A 23,564-nucleotide genomic window follows, 5' to 3' on the forward strand; every position below is an offset into this window, starting at 1 on the left:
CTGGGTGCCGCACTGATCCCCTGGTACAAACCCCTTTATCTGGACATTATGTGCACTGCCACGTTGCCAGTTGGCAAAACAGTAGGTTTTATAACATGGAAGAAAGGTCCTGCTATAGTTCCTGAACAGCCCCTATTGTCGCCCAAGCCAACACGTCAAGAGATAAACATGCCCGTGACAATGAAACAGAACCCAACACATGATCATGCAAGTCTTGTTCCCTTCACGTGAAAGGAGTGTTCTTGATCTTGGCCAATACTCACCGCCATTTGATGAGGGTCTGGATCAACGTAGCGTAGCCTTGAGCCGCCGCCAGGTGCAAGAGGGTCATTCCCCGGAAGGTCTTGGAATGAATGAGGTGCTTGGATTTCACCCAGCAGGCGCGACTCATCATCTTCTCGCAAACCAACACCACGCGGCTCTCAAAGGAACAGCTGGCCACCCTAGACGCACACTGCACAACCAGGCAACGAACACAAACTTGCATCAGTCCGGTCGCATGCCTCTGCACGAGGCTCAAATGGACAACAACAATGACTTACATGCAGTGCCATCAACTGGCCATCCAGACTCTTTGCATGAGTTCTTGAGATGAGATTTTAAAGGCAAGCATACTCCACAGGAAAGAATGCCCCCTTCAATCTCTGCTGTATTACCGGACACCTCCCTTGCCCCAGCTCACCAGCTGCTGAGATCTCTGCTCACCATCAGCCACCCCTAGGCTGGACATTGCAACTGGCCAAACCTCCTTCATAAACCTGAACTCACCTAATATTGTGCTGTCTGTGGATTTGTAATCTTTATAATAACAGTGGCCTTACACCATGTCAGGTTATCATTCTAACGCACACCATGTGTTTTCTGACCTGCGCTTGGCACCGGCTCAAAAGGTTCATAAATTGATTATTTAAGTTCTTTGCCCCCCCCCCCCCCCCTCCTCTCTTTTCCAGCTCCACATCTCTTCAAGATTTCCATCGCTCCTCCATTTCTACCCAGTTGACGGTCTTAATTCCCAAGACTCTATCTTGGCACTTATGCCTCCAATTGACTTGGTACGAAGCTCGGTACTTCCTCTCCCAAGTATCTCAATTGCTTTAGATTTATTTAACCCTTCGATCAAGCTTTTCTGTGCTCAGTGTCTAGTTTTGCTGTAAAAAACAGAGAAATCTATTACGGATGAATGTGTGTTATTATGTTATATATTTAAAACAAGCAGTGGACTTTTCATTGTTTCATGGATGTAAACCATATAAACCATATAACAATTACAGCACGGAAACAGGCCATCTCGATCCTTCTAGTCCGTGCCGAACACGTATTCTCCCCTAGTCCCATATACCTGCGCTCAGACCATAACCCTCCATTCCTTTCCCGGCCATATAACTATCCAATTTATTTTTAAATATCCCTGGATTAACATCTAAACTTTAATGGTCATTATCTGATTGTTCGTGAGCTTGGACTGTGCGAATGGGTTGTGCGTTTCACACATAGCAATGGCTATCCGGTAGTTTTCAGCGTGCAAGGATTTTACAAAGTACCATACCTGCGCCTGATTGTTGCCACCCCCTCCTCCATTTCCTCCTCCCAATCCTCCCCCTCCAGTCTGCTGGTGGTGTTGGTGAGATCCCATCTCCGACATTCGCCTTTCCATCTGCTCCAGGCGCTCCAAGATGGACATCCTGAATTGGTTGTCTGGAAAATGAAAAGAGGAGGTACAATTCCACAACACTGTAGCGCTCACAATGAATAATCCAGGGATCAGGATTACTGATGTCGTGAAATAAGTGACGAACTCTCTTTCAGAATATGGTGACATAAAGGCATACAGGACTAGGAATCAAAAAACGAGGGCAACAATCCCGATACAATAGTTTTAATCTTATTATAGTCAATTGCCAGTTGATAAATTTGATTAGATTTAAACCAGGTTAATGGTACCATGCTTAGTCGGATCATTTGGAAAAATTCAAGTTCACTAATTGGAAAGAACCATTCCAACTTTTATGGATCTAAGCCCATATGTAACACCAAACACACAGTAATATGGTTAACTCTTAAATGGCTTCCGACGTGATCTAGCAAGGCACCCAGTTATCACCATCAACTTCTATGGGGAAGTAGGCCTGAGCAGTAAATGTCACCAATTCCCAAATCCCAGATGAGAGGCCATGGTTGGAGTTAACGGTGGGAAGAATATTTCACAAGTATTTTTGTGTGTCAAAAATCAAGCACAATCTAAGACGGAGGAGAGACCTCAGAATGGAGGTTGTTAAGTTTTAATTGCAAGATAGTTACAAGGGAGGGTTTTCCTCATTCTTTAATTTCTTATCCTTTAGTCTAACTTCTTTCTTTCAGAGGGTGGTGAATCTGTGGAATTCATTGCCACAGAGGGTTGTGGAGGCCAAGTCAAGGGACATTTTTTACGGCAGAGATAGATAGATTCTTGATTAGTTAGGGTGTCAGGGATATGGGGAGAAGGCAGGAGAATGGGGTTAGGAGAGACAGATCAGCCATGACTGAATGATGGAATAGACTTAATGGGCCGAATAGCCTAATTCAGCTGCTATCACTTATAATCTTATGAACGTTATTTTCAGTGGAACTAATGCTATGCAAAATCCTCCCCCCCCCCCCTCCCTTCCTCTCTGTATACCTGTAGATTTACAAGGGCTTTGCTGGAATTGTCACCTTCAATTCCAGATTTCCTCACACAATTGTAAGCCTCTTGTTATCATAGATAGCATGTCCTGGCTCAAAAGGTGGTATTCCTGTCTCTTGGCATTAGATTATGCAGTCGACAGCTAAACATAGCAATGCTGGAATTCTGAAGCACCATCAGAATATCCCGGAACCATTCGACAGGTTAGATAGCAACTGTGGCGAGGGAGAGCTCGTCAAAAGGTTCAAGCTCCTAGAACATTGAGATTATAATTTAGAATTGTGAGTTTATAATTTAGGTTGACACTCCATTACGGATTTGAGAGAATGCCGCTCTCTCCGAAATCCTGACTGCCAGAAATAATGAACGTAAACGGCCCCATGCTAGTTAGTATCCAAAGAAAATCAGGGAGGAGAGTCCTCTCTGGATCACTAGCCCATCATTATCACAGGGCAAAAATCAATAACTTTCTGGTCATAATCCCATTGCTGGTGTGAATGTTTGTTGTGTACAATAGGTTCTGTATTTCCCACAGCACAACAATGGCACTAATTCAACAGTTAGTGTATTCAATCAATACAAATTAAGACATCTGGACCTTGTAAAAGATGTTGTATAAATGTCAATTGGCATTATAGAGCGATTCACACCCCCAGTCAAACATCTGGATGAGATAAAGATTTATAGTACAGTCACGGGACCACCACCCACTACGAATTCCTCTCTGGATCAATGCTAAGTGGCATCAGATTGTGAGTGCTGTTACTGCTCTGCCCCCTCCCCCTGATGGATACGTGCACACCAGAAAATGATGCTTCTGCTGCACTCCACCCCATTGGCACAGCACCAGTGCAGGCTGGTGCCAGCTCTAATTGCCCAAGCCCAGGAGGTTTGATTGAGTTGATCCGCAGCAGTCACGTTCCTACACTCTTGCCAGAGCTGGTGAACATTTCCATTCTCCGCACCACTTTGCACGCATTGTACAATGACCGGAAGACTATCATAGAAACATAGAAAATAGGTGCAGGAGTAGGAGTAGGCCATTCGGGCCTTCGAGCCTGCACCGCCATTCAATATGATCATGGCTGATCATCTAACTCAGTATCCCATACCTGCCTTCTCTCCATACCCCCTGATCCCTTTAGCCACAAGGGCCACATTTAACTCCCTCTTAAATATAGCCCATGAACTGGCCTCAACTACCTTCTGTGGCAGAGAATTACTGGAGACAATCCCTTTTAATTCCTTTAATTCCTGGAGACAATCTTGCCACAAGGTGTTGCTGTGAAGGGGTGAGAGGAGTGGCTCAGTCATATAGAGGCCCCCCTTTGATAGACGGAGGGACAGAGGATGTGGGGAGGCAGCAGCAGCCCTACATCTGACCCTCATCAAGAACCTTTTAGAAGATGAGGAGAAGAAAACAAGGGTGAGATGAAAAATGGGAAAATCAACACAGTTCTCACGAAAGTAAAATGTCACTGTTGCCATGTTTCACCATGTTATGGCTTTCTGCTGACTGGTTAGCATGCAACAAAAGCTTTTCGCTGCATCTCGGTATATGCGACTATAAACTAAACTGAACTGAACATCTTTCTGTATCAATCAAATTCAGGATCAGAATAACAAATAATTCCATCAGAGGCCCCTTTTCCTCCCTTTGATGAAGAACCACCCAACAACTGCTGCTAAACCATACAACATTCTCCCCATCACACATTTAGACTGCAGTGTACTTCCTCCCAGCGAGAAAAAAAATATCGTAACGCAGGTGTTATATGGCAGTGGAGAAAGGATTTTTGATGGGGATTCTACCTCAATAGCAAGAATGTCCTTCCTCAAATTAGGGGACCAAAACTGCACACAATACTCCAGACTTGCTGAAGAAAACATTATCAGTCTCAGTTGAAAAACTTTCACTATTCTATGTGGGTGGCCAAGAAGGCTTTTGATACATTGGGCTTCATCAGTCAGAGTTTTGAGTATAGAAGTTGGGATGTTATATTGCGGTTATACAAGACACTGGTGACGCCGTGCTTGGAGTATTGTTGTTCAGTTTCAGTTACTAGATCTCTCAGTTGCCAACAACTTTAATTCCCCTTCCCATACTGACCTTTCAGTGCTGGGCCTCCTCCATTGCCAGAGTATAAAGCCACATGCAAGTTGGAGGAAGAGCCGCTCATATTTCACTTGGGTAGCTTACAACCTAGCAGTATGAACGTTGATTTGCCAATCCCAACTTGTCCTGGCTTTTTCCTCACTTTGTCCATGGGTTGCCAGCTTGGATATATTCCCGAACGTGTCATTACACAACTAACTGCCCAGACCGATCCAAAAGTCATTTTCCCTTTCGTGCCTTTGATGGTTTTAAAAAATGTATTAAGGGAAGTCCTCAAAGAAAATGAAAAATAAACTTTTTTTTTAACGTGCCGATACTTTTTCTCCCGGGTTTAGTTTCTGTCAGTTGTGTTCAGGTTAACCTGGAGAATTGAAGTAATCCTGGAGTGTTGGTCATACGAACAAGAGTAGCTTGGAATCTCTGGAATCTGGGTCAATCTGATGAGCAAATGCACGTTCCAGAGAACTCAGGCTGGATAAAAGCAGCAAGGAAGTAGAAAGATGCACGAGAACAGTTTGGCCAAACAATAAATGTATAATTGTGATACACTGAGAAATGTCAAGGAGAGGATGAGGCTCGCTTAGCATGGGTTGATTTTTTTTAATGTGGAGCCGACAAGCTGTTGTTCTGCTTGTCTGCAGTGCAGTGCGCTGCAATGCTGATAATGTCATAGTCTCTCCTCTGTTTACCAGAACTCACTGCAGAGCATTTAACTAACTTGACATCATTATATTAACTCAGCATGTACTTATATATATCTCGATGCTCAAATCGAAATGCATGGTGCAAACACAAAAGGACAATGAATGAATTACAGCCTGAAATCCAATCTAGACACTTGGAACAGTTTACATTTTAATGAACTGTGTCACCAAGTTACAGAATGAAGCCTAATTAAGATTTGATTTACAGGATTATCTTCATTAATGGATTGTAATCATTTTCATATATTTGCAATTCTACAATATAAACCATTTGCAATTCCAATTAGATACCAACTCTCTCTTGGGTAAATGTTATTCAATGCATAAAATGTCCAAACACTTCAATTACAATCCAGCCAGTAATACACACCTTGATATCTACCATTCTGTGATTTGCCCTTGCACCAAGTGATTTATAAAGAAGATTTTGTGCAATGAAATATCAGTCACACTACCCCAAGTAATTATAGGTGGAAGATGTTTCAATTTGACAGTGAGACTGGAGTTTGAGATTCTCAGAGAGCTGAAGGTGGTCTCCTTTGTTAACATTTCTTGTACAGTTTTTATTCTGTTTATTGTAATAATTCATCATCAGTTGTATCTCCAGATGACATTAAGGATGCCATTAAGCTGGAAAGTGTACGGAAAAGATTCACATGGATGTTACCGGGACAGGAAGGCTTGGATTGGAAGGGGAGGTTGGATCGTCAGGGATCTTGTTTACTGGACTGTCGGAGGTCAATGGGACCCAATACAGAAATATAACATTATGAAGGGTGCAGATAAGGTGGATGGTCACAGTTTTTTTCCCCATTGTAAAACTAGAAAGCATAAATTAAAAAGGACTAAAAGGGACTGCGAGAGCTTTTCCATGTCGCGGGGTGAAGCCTGTATGGTCGTGAGTAGTCGCCCAAAGAGTCGTACCTTGTTCTGGTCACCGCTGGATTTTCAACATATTGAAAAGTTTCGGCGACCTGTGACGACCTATGACGGGTGCCAGCAGCCGCCAAAAAAGTCGCGTAAGTGGGACAGGCCCATCAGTCTATCTCCCTGACCGTGCAACCTTATACTGGAAGCTTCAATAAGTGTGACCACTTAAATGAACTTGCTTCAGATATACATATAGTTAATGTAATAGTTAATTCCTATCAATGCGAAAAACATTTTTTTGGGTGAGCACCACAAACACAGACGGTGCACACCGCTACATTTAATCTATATTATTGCTACTCCTGCGTACCTTCTCTTTGGTTACTCTTTTTCACCACATGAACGACTGTCTGTCCTGGTCACAAGTTTTCTTCCTTTTGTTTCCGCGCACACTTTCTCCCTCTCACTCCACTGTTCCAATATATTTTCATTCTCTCTCACGAGGCTACGAACTGCTCTTCCCTCAGGCTAGGGAAGAGCAGCTGGCTCTAGAGCTCTTCAAATTCCTAGAAGGACCTTAATACGGTGGTGACCTCCAAGCTGCGGTTTTTACTGCAAAATTATTTTGGTTCATAACTGGAGACAGGTTGGGTAAAGATTAAGAGGTTAAGTAGAGATGCTGCAAATTTACAAGGGGACAATTAAAAAAAACAGAGTAGCTACTAATCAGGGAACAAAAGCTATATTCATTGACAAAAAGTTTTAGGAGAGGAGATGAAGAAAACGTGCATGTTTGTATTCAGTTGGTTATAAAGATTGGGAGTGCACTGTCTAAAAAGATGCTGGATGAGGATTCTGTACAGAAACTCGTCATTTATAAAGGAGAGGGCCAGAGGCACGGTGAAGATGAGTGGGTGTAATTCATTATTTATTTTGATGATCTGTGATGGGCATTAGTGACATTGGTTACTTGTATCTCAAGAAGCCCAGTTTCTGAAGTCACGGGGAACTGTGCAACCTGGCCTCAACTCAAGAAGTTGTGTGGTTTAGTTGTCTGCACCAAGTGAATGTGTGTAAAGTGTTTCTGACCTATTAAGGGACGTGATAACATTATGTCCCTCTAACCACACCATAGGCTGCTTTTACAATGAAGTTGTCTTTGGGCCCAAACCTGAACTTTAAAACTGGTATGTAGTCTCGAGAACTCTATGGAGATGGGAGTGAATATCTTTGAAGTGCAATTACTGAGGTAATGCAAAGGTTGCTGTGCCGATGTTGTATGAGATCAGCAGCAACGATCTGATCACAAGTGTCAGTGGCAATGGTTGAAGGGCCGTATGCGCGTATCTCACCCTCAGAGTCAAGGCAAGTGTGCCGTCACTGATAGAGTCTGGTATCTACGCAAGAGGTTCTGTGGTTGAAGTGCATCAAGTGAATGTATGCAAGGTTTTTCTTATCTCATTGAGTGCATGTGATAAAATGGTGTCCCTCTAACCGCACCCATGGCTGCCACTGCAGCCTGCTACAGGGAAGTAGTCTTTGGAGCCAAACCCCAACTAGTATTTCACTTTCAAGCAGGTAAGGAGGATGGAGAATGGAGGGAGATTGGGGTATTATCACGAGGGCGGTAGAGTTGCTGCCTTACAGTGCCAGAGATCTGGGTTCAATCCCGACTGTGGGTGCTGTCTGTATGGAGTTTGTACGTTCTCCCCGTGACCTGTGTGGGTTTTCACCAAGATCTTTGGTTTCCTCCCACGCTCCAAAGATGTACAGGTTTGTAGGTTAATTGGCTTGGTGTAAATGTAAAATTGTCCCTAGTGTGTGTAGGATAGTGCTAGTGTACGGGGATCACTGGTCGGCGCGGACTCGGTGGGCCGAAGGGCCTGTTTCCACGCTGTATCTCCAAACTAAACTAAAAAAAAACATCTCTCTAAAGTACATTTCAAATAGTATATGAAAAATAAAGCAGGGAGAAACTGTGCTGAGGAAGATTTTTGTGTGCTGAGGGAAATGTCACTGATTTAACAATTACATTTTGTCTGCCAATGTTCCAGACCTGAAGGAGAAAACGACACATTCCAATGGTAAGTAAGAAAAGAATGATCCAAACACATCGCACTCTCTTGTTCCTCTTTGTTGCTTTCAGTGCTTAGTTGCCAGGTCTGTTGTTAAGCACCGTAATGCAGGATTGAATTTCTTTAAAACATATTTAAGACTCTCTTCATTCATTAACAAACTGACAGGTTACAGCTGCCCTGCACAAAACAAGAATGTTGAACTTTTGAGAGGAAAGACAATAAGAAAGTTACTTGGGCCATTAGAAGTATTGGATACCAAAGACTTGACCAGTAGGAGAAAAGGTGAGAATTGAAGGATCTGTTGATCAAAATTGTGAGTGAATGGGGATCGAGAATTGATACACTGAAACGCAATGCTTTTATTCACAATATCTAAACACAAGATGGCAGCAGGGAAACAGATGGCACAGGAAAACGAGGGTGCTGGTAAGCGGGCTGGGATTTAACCTCCCGTGCACTTGGGGCCGCCCCACCTTTAGTTGCAAACATGTGATGCCCGTCCACAGCTCCCACCTGTCATTCACCTGTGGGTGTTTGAAGGGACATGTGCAAGGGAGCTTCACTCTCTGTCTCGCCCATGCTGTACCACCCCTGGGGATATCTGTCCGCAACTACAGAAGGAATTTCCACACAGAACCAGTGAGCGTGTCCAGCGATTTTGGGCTCTCTCCCAGATTTCCGTCATCCACAGTATTTTCATTTTAAATACTGAAGAGATGGAATGAAATACAATGACGGTACGGGGTGTAGAAATGTTAAACAACTGGGCCCGGCCAATGATCTGTTTCTGTCAAATTCTCTGTAATTCATTGGAAACCAAGTTGTATCATGGTTATATGTGTTTAAAATAGTTTATATATAAATACCTACTGCTATTTACTATTCTGGACTTTGTCCCTGATAAATGATGTTCCAGTCTGTGTTCTAAAAAGGGTAGAATTAAGGACTTTAGTTGGACGCAAAAAGCTGGAGTAACTCAGCGGGTCAGACAGCATCTCTGGAGAAAAGGAATAGGAGATGTTTCTGATCGAAACCGTTCTTCAGAAGAAGCTTTTCTCCAGAGATGCTGTCTGACCCACTGAGCTACTCCAGCTTTTCTTCAGAAGGGTCTCGACCCGAAACGTCACCTATTCCTTTTCTCCAGAGATGCTGTCTGACCTGCTGAATTACTCCAGCATTTTGTGTCTACCTTTGGTTTAAACCAGCAACTGCAGTTCTTTCCTACAGAGTTTAGGACTTGTTTGTTGTCAGGATACTGGGGGATGAGAGTCACCAGGTGGATACCATGCGTTATATTCTCACCACACACACAATTTAAGGGCCAGTCCCACTGCGGTGACCTAATTGGCCAGTTTAGAAGAGTTTGCCCTCGATTCATACTCACAGCATGGTTGACACGAGGTCCTAGGAGGTCTTTGTAACTCTCCTTCATGCTCGAGATTAGTCCCTGCGTACTCGTGGCCTCAGCTAGGTTGCAGCAGTTTTTACAACATGCTGAAAAATGCCCGCGAGGATAAAAAGGTCGCCATGGAAAAAAATCGCTATTTTTTCACTTGTAGGTTTAGTCGAGGTAGGTCGTAATGTTATCGTAGGTAATCGAAGGCAATCGAAGGTAAAACTCGTTGAGAAAAAAACGGTAAGTAAACCGACCGGTAATGTTAAATGCCGCTAAACTTTATTAAAAGTTGTCTGGCTTCTTGAAAGTGTCTCCACTCCTTCTTCCCACCATCTCTCCCCTTCTCTCTCCAACCCCCCCCCCCCCCCTCCCCCCCTCTCCACGCTCTCTAAAGGACCTACCGTAACTGTGCCAGCCGTCTTTTACATTCCTGTTCATCACGGGTGTGAATTTCAGACAGCGTTCCCCCGCTTTCCCTGGACCCCGCCTTTGCGGTGTGTGTGTGTGTGTGTGTGTGTGTGTGTGTGTGTGTGTGTGTGTGTGTGTGTGTGTGTGTGTGTGTGTTAGTGCAGGCGGCCGACCCGGCTCGCAGTTTCATCGCTGACAGTCGATCCAGCTCGAGGTTTTTCAGGCGAGTGCCCTCGAGCTTGAAGGTCGAAGACAGTCGCTGAAAAGTCGCGTTAGTGGGACAGGCCCTTTACTGTGGCACTTATGCATCCAAAACTGAAGTCAGTAAACAACTTTCCTGGCCAAGACAGGAATGTAGTTTAGACAACTGAATCATTCTACCACAACCAGCGAGCAGTGCTGAACAACTATCTACCTCTTTGATGACCCTCGGACTATCCGTGATTGGACTTTGTTGGCTTTTCCTTGCACTAAGCGTTATTCCCTATGGCTCGATTGTAATCATGTATTGTCTTTCTGCTGACTGGTTAGCATAAAACAAAAGCTTTTCACTGTATCTCGGTACACGTGGCAATAAACTAAACTGAAAAAAACTGATCCCACAAAGATCCTGCCTCAAACAGGAAATCTGGGCAATTCAGTATCAAACATACTAGAGTACAGATTATCGCTTCATAAGTGATGGAATAAGGATGTCTTAAATTTTTATTGTGCATTGTACAATCTCTGGGTGAGCCAAAGCACTTCACATGTCATGAAGTATTTACCTGAAGGAGGTCGTTCATTTTCTTAAATACTGGAAGTATGGAAATCACTCTATGCTCAGCAATAACGGAAAAACTGTACTCATGTTGTGAGTTTTATAGCTTGAGAAACAAACACTAGAAGAACTACTTCCTAAAGTAATCCTATGGGAATTGTTCTACCTACCTGCAAGGGCAGATGAAGACCAGGTTCATAGCCTGATCTAAAAGGCACCACCTCAGGCAACACAGCCTTCCCTCAGTCCCGCACTGGACTGTCTGCTGAGATTTCTGTGCTCATGTTTAGCCAGGGCTCCTTCTCCAAACACCTTGAACAACTTAAGTAACTCGGTTTTGATGTTCCCTTTGCAAGCCTACACAACGCCAGTGCTTTAAAACAATACTTTTGGAACAAAGACTCCAAATGATTACAATGTTTACTTCAGGTCCCACAACAGAAATACGCTTCGGTACTTGTGAGTTGAATATACCAGCGGAATTATTTGTAGCAATCCATTAAAAAAAAATCTTTGTAAGAAAATATCTTTTTTCAGCTTTTCACATCTTCAAAAGGACAATTACTAAATGCATTCTTGCTCCACGCTGGTTGTTATTGTGGCACCTGACTCCTTGCAGGGTCCCTCGAAGGAAGATTTAAACGGAAACAACAAACTGGTTAAGAAAAATAACTTAAGACAAAGAGCGCCAGGCAGGTTTGCTGAATGAAACGATCACCCAGTAAACGAGAAGCAATTCCCACTCGCTGCCCCCCTCTCCCTCCCTCCCTCCCTCCCACAAACACTTCCCAGACAATAACACACACAAGTGAGAGAAAACACACACACATAAACACACGGGCACGCACAGATGGAGGATTTCAATACCTTGCAGTTCGCCTGCCATTGAGATCTCTCTGCCTTGCAATCTCACGCTCAGGACATGAAGTCTCCCGAGTCTCCTTTTACCCCTTTTTGTTTAAAGAGCCAGCAGTTATCGCCTCACAGGCAGGAGCCCGTGCCCTCTCTCCGCGAACTCACACGTGCTGGAGGTAAACAGTTGTCCCACTTTGCGTACGCCAGATCTTGAGCCCCCCCCCCTCCCTCCCTCCTTCCTCTTGCAAAGTCCTGCCAATTTGCTTAATCGACTGGCAGGTTCATTTGACACTCCACTCCCACTCCCTTTTCCCTTCTCACTCCCTCTCAATCCCTCTCAATCCCAAAGGGGTCTCAAGATTCCCAGAGAATAACAGGCTTGACTGACTGCAGGGCGATAAGAACACGCCCTTGTTCCCCCCCCCTTGCTAGCGATCATTTGACAGGTGGCGCCCCTACACAAATCCAGGCTCTCTCTCTCTCTCTCTCTTTTTTTCTTCTTCTTTTGTCCTCTCCTGTACCTGCAATGCCGCAGAATGATCATCCCTGCATTATGACAAATCAAGGCAGGCGGCTATACTCTTACTACATCACACACACACACTTACACACACTGACTGCGAGGGATTAAAATAGGCACAAGAGCTGGATATAACCGCAGGCTGGGTACAGGGTGCGTGTCAAGATAAGAGCTTGCTGCTCACACACTGCACCACTCGCTCGGCTCAGCCCTCCCTCCCTCCCTCCCTCCCTCATCGCCACTGGGACCCGGCACTAGCAGCCGAACCCTTGTAAAGGACTTGTGAGAGGATGAGAGTTGCAACCAGGGGGTATCTATTCCAGCAACGCCGGCCAACAAAGGCTGTGTCCTTTCGACGGGAACTTTCACCGAACACAGGGCTTTCAAACAGAGCAAAACGCCCGACTGGATTTGCTCAAAGAAAGTTTGAACGGAACCACGGAAGATGACACTGGAACCGCCGCGCAGAAGTTTGCAAAAAAAAGTTGTTGTTGGGTTTTAAGGCGCAGCTCGGAGGAAGGGAGAGGTAACAGAGAGGTCCATGCTGCTTACAGCCCGTGAAACCAAAGGCAACTTTGCACGGGGAGCGGAAAATATCGGGAGACATTGATTGAAGGAGTGCAAGAGGCCGTTTGGCCCTTCGCGTCTCTGCTGGTTATTTCCCAAAGTTATTCAATTGATCCCACCCCTTGTGGAGCAAGGTGAAGGGACGGTAGAGGGGGGGAGGCGAGGTGGGGACAGTGGGGGTAGTGATATGGTGGAGGAGGGTTAGGGGGCTGTGGGATGGAGGGGGGGGGGAGTGGTGAAGGTGAGAAGGGGTAAGTGGGGAGGGGGCAGTGAGGGGGAGAGGGGGGCGGTGGGGGTGTGGGAGCAGTGGGGAGGGGTAGAGGGGGGCAGTGGGGTGCATGAAGTGGAGGGTTCGGAGGACAGCAGGGTGGGAGAGGGTTGGCAGGAACATGTCACGGGTATGCCTGCACCTTTGTTACAGTCATAAAGCAACAGAACCTTCGGCCCTACTCCTATATACCAACCAAAATGGCCCATGTAAGCTAGTCCCATTAGCCTGCGTTCGGCTCACATCCCTCTAAACTGTCCTATCCACGTATCTGTCCAAATGTCTTTTAAATGTTATTACAGAATCTGCCTCAACTACCTCCTCTGGCAGATCATTCCATATACTCATCACCCTCTGTGTGAACAAGTTGCCCCTCAGGTTCCTCTTAAATCTTTCCCCTCTCCCCTCAAACCTGTGCCCCCTAGTTCATGATTCCTTAATCCTAGAAAAAAAACCTGTGTGTATTCACCCAGATATCCTGCTCATGAGCGCCCTTTATGTGGTGACTATTCACATACCTTGGGTACACAAGCAAAGAATTTCACTGTGATTTCTCATGTGACATTAAAGTATTAATTCATTCATTCATTCATTTATCTTATACGTCTCTTTAAGACCAACCCTCAGCCTCCTATGTTCCAAGAGATAAAGTCCTATCCTGCCCAACTGTTCCCCAAAATCTCAGTCACTTCAGTCCTGGTAACGTCTTCATAAATCTTTTCTGCGCTCTTTCCAGCTTAACGATATCTTTCCCCCGGTTGACAAAAACTGAACACTGTACTTCAAGTGCAGCCTTACCAACATTGTGTGCAACTGCAGGATAACATCTCAACTACTATACTCAATGCACTTACTGATGAAGGCCAGCGTCTCAAACGTTTTCTTGCAGCACGCTGTGCACTTATCTACTTTCGGAGAAGTATGTCCTTGTACTCCTAGGTGGCTCTGTTCTCCAACATTGCCCAGAGCCCAACTGTTCAGTGTGAAGATTTGCCTCAGGCAATGGCAGCTGAGGAATTAGATGGAATTATCTTCAGGTCTAATGCCCTTGGTCAGTAAGGGTGCGGGCTTAAAACTGTCAAAAGAAGCAGTATTAAAGGAGCATAGAAATGCAGTAGGGCACTCGTCAATGTATTCTCTCCACACCGTCTTTCACAAAGACTGATCTTCCAGCAAAGTGGACTGAATATGGAGGAAATGGTGAGTAAATGGTGAGTAGTTATTGAGGAGTGTTTAAGGAGTGTGTATAAGGGTTGAGAGACGCTGAGGATTAAGGGCAGGCAAAAGTTTCAAAAAGCCTGAGTATGAATGAAGAAGGGCCTCGACCCGAAACGTCACCCATTCCTTCTCTCCAGAGATGCTGCCTGTCCCGCTGAGCAACTCCAGCAGTATAACTCTACGACTAAAGGTAATTTGTTTTAAGGTGCCACTTAGGGTATAGACAATGAAGATTTCAATGACTTGAAGCTTGGAGACAGCCTGGAGTGCAGGAACTCAAATAAATCCAAGAAATCGCATTCCCATTCAAAACATTCCCATCTCTTTGCACTCAACTTTAATGTAATGTCGCACACACAGAGTGTTGGAGGGATGTGGTCCTGCAGTGAGTCACATCTATGATTCTTCACCTACCAGCCTCAGCCACAGTCTGCAGATGCTGGATAGAGAATGGTGTCGAGAATTAGGCAGAAAGATGCAGTCAAGGAAGTTGAACAGCCAGGATTAACTGAACAGAAAATAAGGTTTTGAAGGGCCTTAAACTCTGCTTAAACTCCTCTGGTTCTGCACTCCTCATATTAGGGAGAAAAGTTCTGTATCACTGTTATGATTTGGAACTAATGCTAATATCAATACTTCTTCAACAAAGTTAAAACAAAGATTTAAACTAATAAAGCATCTTTCATTATCTCACGACATCCCAAAATGCCATACAGCTAACGAGGTGCAATACTGTGATTCAAGAAACCCTGGTCTGTGGCGATCCATCCTTCCTGTACACGTCTGAGTCGTGGAGTACCTACAGCCGGCGTTTCCAGACACTGGAGAAATTCCACCAGTATTTCCTCCACAAAATCCTCCAAATGTACTGACATGGTAAGTGAACCACTGAGGTTATCTTTTCCCAGGCTCATAACCTCAGCATCAATATGATGAATTCAATCTGTCCGTCCAAATACATTTTTTGTACTTTGTTAATGTAAATAGCTCGGCTGTTCTGACAGCAGGGGATATTGGTCGCATACAAATGGTTTTATTTGACACCTGAAGGATAGGAGGATTAAACACGATAGAAGAAAAGCAGATTGGAGCATTTCTCCTCCAGTCGACTCTGAGGGACAGGTGGGATAATTCATAAGCCTGGTACCAGATCCTTGATATAGGCAGTGTTTAAGAAGGAACTGCAGGTGCTGGAAAATCGAAGGTACACAAAAAAGCTGGAGAAACTCAGCGGGTGCAGCAGCATCTATGGAGCGAAGGAAAAAGGCAATGTTTCGGGCCGAAACCCCTTGGGGTTTCGGCCCGAAACGTTGCCTTTTTCCTTCGCTCCATAGATGCTGCTGCACCCGCTGAGTTTCTCCAGCTTTTTTGTGTACCTGGTATAGGCACCCTGTTCTGAGATCCATCACTTAAAGACACTCCCAGCAGGGCAGGGAAACCCATTAAAGATGTTCTCACAGCTTCTTTGAGAAACCGTATAACTTCACTGCTCCCTGGTCCGTAGCTGCACAAATGTGGAAGGAGCAGCCGGGAAAGAAATGAGGACAGTTCACTGCGAGCAGTCTGAAGAAGGGCCTCGACCCGAAACGTCACCCATTCCTTCTCTCCAGAGATGCTGCCTCAGTTACTCCAGCATTTCGTGTCTAGCCCGGTAATAGTGACAGCTCTGACAGCAGAGGATAATGGTCACAAACAAATGAGGTTATTTGACGTCTACGTTATATAATATAAGTATATAAAGGAAAAACAGCAAGGACAGACCATTTGGCCCCTTGCTCAACCACTCAATAAGATCATGACTAATCTTTTACCTGGGTCACCTTCTGGCGTTAATTCTGTATCTCCTAGCTCTCTTTATATCTAAAAATGTACTAACTGTTGAGTGGTAAGGATTCTCTGATCTGTGGCTCAACTTATTTTCAGCCATCGCATGCAACGTATAATCCTCCAACATTTTTTCCACCTCCAACGTGATCCCACTAATAGTCACATCTTCCCATCTCCACCCCTTTCCGCTTTCCACAGGGACCGTTCCCTCCGCAACTCCCTGGTTAACTCATCCCTTCCCACCCAAACCACCCCCTCCTACAGGAGATGCCACACCTGTCCCTAGACCTCCTCGCTTGACTCTGTCCAGGGACCCCGACAGTCCTTTCAGGTTTGGCAGAGGTTCACTTGCACCTCCTCCAACCTCATCTACTGCATCTGCTGTTCCAGGCGTGGACTCCAACGTGCCACCTCTGTCTGCAACCTTTTGAGGGGGAACCCGGCTTTGAATAAAGGGCGCAGGCTGTCTGTACGGAGTTTGTACGACCTGCGTGGGTTTTCTGCGAGATCTTCGGTTTCCTCCCACACTTCAAAGACGTACAGGTTTGTAGGTTAAATGGCTTGGTCTAAATGTAAATTGTCCCTAGTGTGCGTAGGGTAAGTGTTAGTGTGCGGGAATCGCTGGTCAGTGCGGACTCGGTGAGCCGAAGGGCCTGTTTCCGGCCTGTACCTCTTGTGAGGGATAAGATGATTAAACCACCATCATTGCGAGGGGCCGAGTGATTGTAGTCACCGACCTTGTGATGGGCTGACTAGCTGGAATCACCAACCTTGTGATTCAAACAAACTAAACTAAACTAAAGGAACTGAACCGCAGCGAGAATTAGGTTCTTCAGGAGAGAGGAATTCTGCTATGAACAGAAACAGAGGGGGAAAAATAACTCTCAATAGAACCGAGCTCCAAAATATTACCAGTTAAAATAAACAAAGGAAAGAGTGACGTGGTTTGTTTTCCTGCATGGATGGAAAAAAAAATCAATGGTGGCTCAATAGCAGAAAAATGTTCATCTGCTCCGCCTGTCTAAGAGCTTCTATTTTGAAGTGGGAGATAACACAATAAAACCTCTCACACAGCTGGAGCTGAGGAAATTGTGGCACAAAGGCAGCTGTCCTCTAGGCTGAGCTGCATTCTCCTTTGTTCCAATAGCCTTGGTGCTGCAGTGACGAACGGGGCTTGGGATGGCCATGGATGTCACGGTCGCCCTGGATCGACACCGCTCGCAGAGAGACCTTTGTGTTGCACAGACATTTGTGTCGATGGCTTTCTCATTCACTCGGGCACTCGTGGACGGCTGGTCAGGCTTTTTTTGTTTACTTAATTAAATGAGAGGAAAAGGAAGCATCGCAAGTGGGGAGGATGGGTTGTAAGTAACGAGCAGAAGGACAAAGGACAGAGAGGTGAGGCGGATCGGGAATAAAGGGTGCAGGAGAGAGAGAGAGAGAGAGAGAGAGAGAGTGCGCGCGAGAGAGAGAGTGCGCGCGAGAGAGAGAGAGAGAGAGAGAGAGAGAGAGAGAGAGAGAGAGAGAGAGAGAGAGAGAGAGAGAGAGAGATCAGGTGAAAGAAACAAAGAAATGTAAGGGAGAGAGGGAGGGAGGGAGAGAGAGAGGAAGAAAGAGGGAGGGAGAGAACAGGTGAAAGAAAAACAGGGATGCAAGAGAGATAGGGGAAGGGGAGGAGAGAGAGAAAGAGGGAGGGAGAGAGAGAGAGAATAAACTGAGTAAGCAAAACATAGAGAAAGCAGAAACCAAGAGGAGGGAGAGACTTAGCTGCAGATGAATACACGAGAAGAATGGGGAGAGATGAGTGAGAGTGCAGGAAGAGGTCTGGGGTAAGGATGGGGTTGGTCTGCAGTGTGGCTGGTAGCACAGAGATCAGGCATGTGCTGGGGGTGAGTCAGGAAGTAAAGGACAGTTGGGGGTGGGTCTGCAATTAGCATCTGGTCGGCTCTGCTGCTTTTTTGTGACACACATTGACAGACTGAATACCAATGGATAAAATCTCAAGGCTTGTACAGTTTGTTTCCTTTTAAAGTCTCCTCTTATTCCTGAAGTTAAACCACACGGTTTAACAAGGATTTAATGATGTGTAATAGAAGTACAAGAAATTCTAACTGAGGAAAACCTGAGCAGGCCGAGTGAGTCTCTTAGGAAAAAGGAAGGCTGACCTGTCTTATCAATGACATACTTCACTGACATTCGGTAATAGGCTTCTCCCCACCATTAAAGTACTAATTTTATACACCATGAGACATGCCCCCACCAGTACAGTACACATTTTATACAGCATGGAACCTGTCCCCACCAGTGAAGTATCCGTTTGACACAGCATGAGACCAGCTCCTGCCAGTACAGTACCCATTTTACAGATCAAACCTGTCCCCACTATTAAAGTGCCTATTTTATACAGCTTTAGACCTGTCCCCACCATTACAGTACCATTTTATCCACCATGAAACCTGTCCCCATCAGCACTACACCCATTTTGTATAGTATGTCCCCTCCATTACAGTACAATTGTATAGAGTGTGAAACCTGTCCCCACCAATACTGTCTGAAGAAGGGTTTCGGCCCGAAACGTCGCCTATTTCCTTTGCTCCATAGATGCTGCTGCACCCGCTGAGTTTCTCCAGCATTTTTGTGTACCACCCACCAATACTATCCCTATTTTATACAGCCACACTGTACAGGTGAATCGTTCAAAACTGATTGTAAGCAGGAAAATAATGAAATATCAAAAATAAATCAGAAAGAGAATGATCATTTTGATGGGTCTGTATTAAAAGCCCTACAATAGTCAGAGGGAATTTGAGGAGATATGTAGGAAAATTGAAGATAACTGTAACCATAATAGGATAGTATAAGTGGGAGATTTCAATTCCTTAATATTGATTGCATCTCCTATGGTGTAAGGGGCTTGGATGGGATGGGATTTGTTCAATGTGAGAAAGCTTCCTCAACCAAATATATAGAGGAGCCTACAGCAGAGGGCAAACACTGGCCCTTCTCTAAAGGATCGAGGTAGGGTAAGTGACTGAAGTGGCAGTGCAGATGCACTTTGGGACCAGTAATCACAATTCTATTAGTTTTAAAGTAGTTATGGAGAAGGAACGCACTGGTTCATAAGGTCCTAAAGTGGGGCAACGCCAATTTGGGAGGTATTATATTAGGTAGGGATTTACAGAGGTTGGTCAGGTGGGTCTGTTTAAAGGTCAGGGGATGTCTGGCAAGTGGTGGGCTTTCAAAAGTGAGATATCACGAGCACATGAACAGCATATTCCTCTTTGGGTAAAGAGCGAGGCTGATAAGTTTTAAGGAAGCCTGGTTGATGAGGGATGTTGAGGCTCTGGTCAGGAAAAAAGGAGGAGGCAGTTGCCGGTTGCAGGCATAGAAACATAGAAAATAGGTGCAGGAGGAGGCCATTCGGCCCTTCGAGCCATTCATTGCGATCATGGCTAATCGCAATGAATCCTCATCCAGGCAGTCAGGCAGATGATGTGTATCCTGCAGCAAGTGTAAGAAGTGTAGCAGGAAACTTGAGAAGGCAACCAGCAGGGCAAGACGAGGACATGAAATGGATCTAGCCGGCAAGATAATGGAAAACCCGAAGAGATTCTACAGATATATTAAGTGAATGGGTGGCTTGGGAGGGAATAGGTCCCCTTGAAGATCAGCATGGACATCTTTGTGTAGAGCCACAAGAGATGGGGGCCGATATTAAATGAATATTTCTCATCTGCTTTCACTGAGGAAAAGATGACAGAAGCTACGAAATTGAGGCATAAAAGTTGTGATGTCTTGGACCCTAAACGAATCACCAAAGAGAAGGTATTGTTGTGTTTAGAGGTCAATAAGATGAATACGTTCCTAGGTCCTGACCAAGTACATCCTAAGACCTTGTGGGAAGTGAAGGAAGAAATTGCAGAGGCCCTTGTAGAGATATTTATATCATCTTTAGCACGGGTAGTGTGGCTTAATGACTTCTATCCAATGGCTCTGATGTCCACCATCATGAGGTGCTTTGAGAAACTGGTGTGGGAGCATATTAACTCCAACATCCCACATAGCCTTGCCTCCCAACGCAACAGGTCCACGGCAGACGCCATCTCCCTAGCCCAGCGCAATAATTACTGAGCTTACCTTGTCTTCTCTTGAACATTGCTGAGTTTTTTTACATTAAACCCCGTACATTTACAACTTCAACAAACATCACTGGAAATCTTTAGGGTGAAAACATGTGCCAAGTGAGTACTGGTCAATCAATAAATCCGAGTAAAACTCAGAACATTCAGCGACTCCATGACATTTGCCTTATTCAATCTATTCAATCAAAGCTAACAATGCAAATGTAGAAGCATCTAATCACCACGGTGTCAACCTCATTGCCACAGTGTTCCTCTGCGTTAAGACAAACAGGCCAGGTTGTGAATAAAAGTACGTACCGTCTAACGACAGCCAGTCATGCTGGGACGTGGGGAGAGTTGGCATGGCCCGGGCTTTGTACTCAAAGACGACCGAGTTCGAGATGATTTGACTATTGAAGGCAACCTGTAGAGTCACAAGGCCTGTGTCGTGGGCTGGATAGGAACAAGAATGTGAGATAGTTTGTTATTGCATCTCCTCATTAACTGGCAATTGTTGCCCTATATTAACCACGGACACTTTGTAAAAACAATCACAGTTTGAGCACAGTGGTCCTACATTCCCCATAACATTAGCTCCTGATCTCCTGAGCCAAGTGGAGTATGAAGTGGTAGGTACACAAAATTGCTGGGGAAACTCAGCGGGTGCAGCAGCATCTATGGAGCGAAGGAAATAGGCGACGTTTCAGGCCGAAACCCTTCTTCAGAAGTGGTGTTTAGTTTAGAGATACAGTGCAAAAACAGGCCCCACGGCCCACCGAATCCGCACCGACCAGTGATCCCCGCACATTAACACTATCCTACCCTAGGGACAAGTTTTAAAAACATTTACACCAAGCTAATTAACCTACAAACCTGTACGTCTTTGGAGTGTGGGAGGAGACCAAAGTTCTCGGAGAAAACCCACGCAGTCACGGGGAGAACGTACAAACTCCGTACAGACAGCACCCGTAGTCAGGATCGAACCCGGGCAGCAATTCTATCGCTCTGCCGCCGTGTTCCTCCGGTTTGCATGTGGCCTCACGCAGGCAATGGAGGAGGACCAGGACTGACAGGTCAGTAGGGGATGGGAAGGGGAGTTACATGTGTTCGTAAACAGTAGATCCCGCAGGTCTTGGTGGGCCAAGCAAATGTTCTGCGAAATGATCGCCGAGTTTATGCTTGGTGTTGCTAATGTACAGGAGGCCACATCATGAACACCAGATGCAGTAGATGGGGTACACGTGAACCTCTGTCTCAACCTGAAGGACTGCTGGGGTCCCTGGATGGTGGCGAGGGAGGAGGTGTGGGGACATCTCCTATGGTTGTAGGGGAAAGTACCTGGGGAGAGAGTGGTTTGGGTGGGACGGGAGGAGTGACCTGTAGAGGGGGTGGTTTGGTAGGACCAGTCACATCTTCCCATCTCCATCCCTGTTTGCATTCCCCAGAGACTGGTCCCTCCGCAACTCCTTGGTTCACTGATCCTGTCCCACCCAACCCACCCCTTCAACCACAACGTTTATGACTTTAACCTCATCAACATTTTTTAGTTAAAACTCATTCAGATTCATCAGACAATGATCTCTTACACGTAATACCATGCTGACTATCCCGAACCAGCCCCTGTCTATCCAAATGCATATACATCTTGTCCCTCAGAATCCTCTCCAGTAACATGCCTGCCACAGAATAGGCTTCCCTTACACCCACCTGCTTTGCCCTTCACTCTAACAAGATCAGTCTTGCCCTGAACTCATGTCATCACATTTTGTAAAAACATCCCACATTCCAGATGTTGAGTTGCCTGCAAACAATCAACTTTAGCAAGTTCCAGTATTTATACTGTCAAAGTCGGCCTTACCCAAATTCAGAACTTTAACTTGTGGACCCTCCCTTACTTTATCCATAACTATTTTAAAGATCATACAACAGTGGTGGCTGGTCTCAAAGAAACTTGCCCCTTCCCAATTTCCAAAGCGATCAAGCTTTGCCCTCTCCTTTGTCGTGCCCTCTACATACTGCCTGAGGAAACTTTACTGAACGCATTTGACAAATGTCATCATGTCTAAGCCCTTAGGATGATGACAGCCCTAGTCTATATTGGGAAAGTTAAAATCCCCTTCAATGACAATCTTATTAGTCTCGTGGCTGCCTGCAATCTCCGAGCATATTTGTTATTCTAATTCCCGTTGACTATTTGGGGGCTCATAGTACACTCCCAACAAGTGATCAATCCACTTTTAACTCCTCAACTTCACCCTTATAGATTCACTGGTCAAACCATTATCTCCGACTGCTGTTGTGACATTCTCCTTAATCAATAAAGTACCACCCTCTCCTCTTTGACCCACACCTCTATCCCTCCCTGGAACATTAAGCTGCCAGTCCTGACCCTATCTTAGCCATATTTCTGTAACAGTAGCAACATCCCAGTCGTGGGTGCCTATCCATGCCCTGAGTTCATGCCTCTCACCGATCAGGCCTCTTGCATTAAAATAAATGCAATTCAATCCAGCAGTACTACCTCGCTCCGTGCCGTGAGCATGCCAATACTGTCCCCAAACCTTCTGTCACCACCTTCTGTGCCGACTTACAGCCTCAATCCTACATTGGATCCCACCCTCATGTTCATCTAGTTTAAACCCACCAAAGTAGCACTAGCAGATATGTCTTCCAGGATATTGGTTTTCCTCCAGTTCAGATGCAACCCATCCCTGTTGTAAAGGTCACCTCTGCCCCAGAGCAGATCGCAATGGTCCAGTATTAATTTTCTCATTGAATCTCTTAGGATTCTCCTTCCCTTTACCTGCCAGAGCTATCTCACATCCCCCTTTTGCCATCTCGATTTACCGATTGTGAGTAATCTTCTCCTACATCCCTAGACTCAAGAGATTCAATTGATTCCAGCTGCCTATATCGGTCATACACCTCGTTTATTTCCCTGACCAGATCCTCAATCTCCCTCAGCAACCAGAGTACCCTGGTGCTGTCTCTGACTGCTCTCTATCTCACTTTAAAAAAACTCCAATTTGCCCCTTTACCTGCAAACAGCCTCTCCCCACCAATTTTTTGCAAGTTCCTGTCTAATGCCTTCAACATTTGCTTTACCCCACTAACTTGTGGACAGAGCCCCAACTTTTGTTACAACTATTTTAAAACTGATGGAATTATTGTCACTTGTCCCAAACTGCTCCCAC

General features: G+C 45.3%; 1 protein-coding gene across 6 annotated transcripts in view; it reads right to left on the minus strand.

The window, feature by feature from the left end:
- camta1 (calmodulin binding transcription activator 1) overlaps nt 1-23,564 on the minus strand; it is an 880,549-nt gene that overhangs the window by 52,868 nt on the left and 804,117 nt on the right. For all 6 annotated transcript variants that reach the window (XM_033048136.1, XM_033048135.1, XM_033048133.1 and 3 more), the window contains 3 exons: nt 20,689-20,823; nt 1,547-1,695; nt 264-454 (listed from right to left, as the gene is read on the minus strand). In XM_033048136.1, coding sequence (XP_032904027.1) covers nt 264-454; nt 1,547-1,695; nt 20,689-20,823 — 475 coding nt within the window. The remainder of the gene's footprint in view (nt 1-263; nt 455-1,546; nt 1,696-20,688; nt 20,824-23,564) is intronic.

The sequence above is a fragment of the Amblyraja radiata genome, chromosome 31 (genome assembly GCF_010909765.2).
Source record: "Amblyraja radiata isolate CabotCenter1 chromosome 31, sAmbRad1.1.pri, whole genome shotgun sequence".
Lineage (NCBI taxonomy): Eukaryota > Metazoa > Chordata > Chondrichthyes > Rajiformes > Rajidae > Amblyraja > Amblyraja radiata.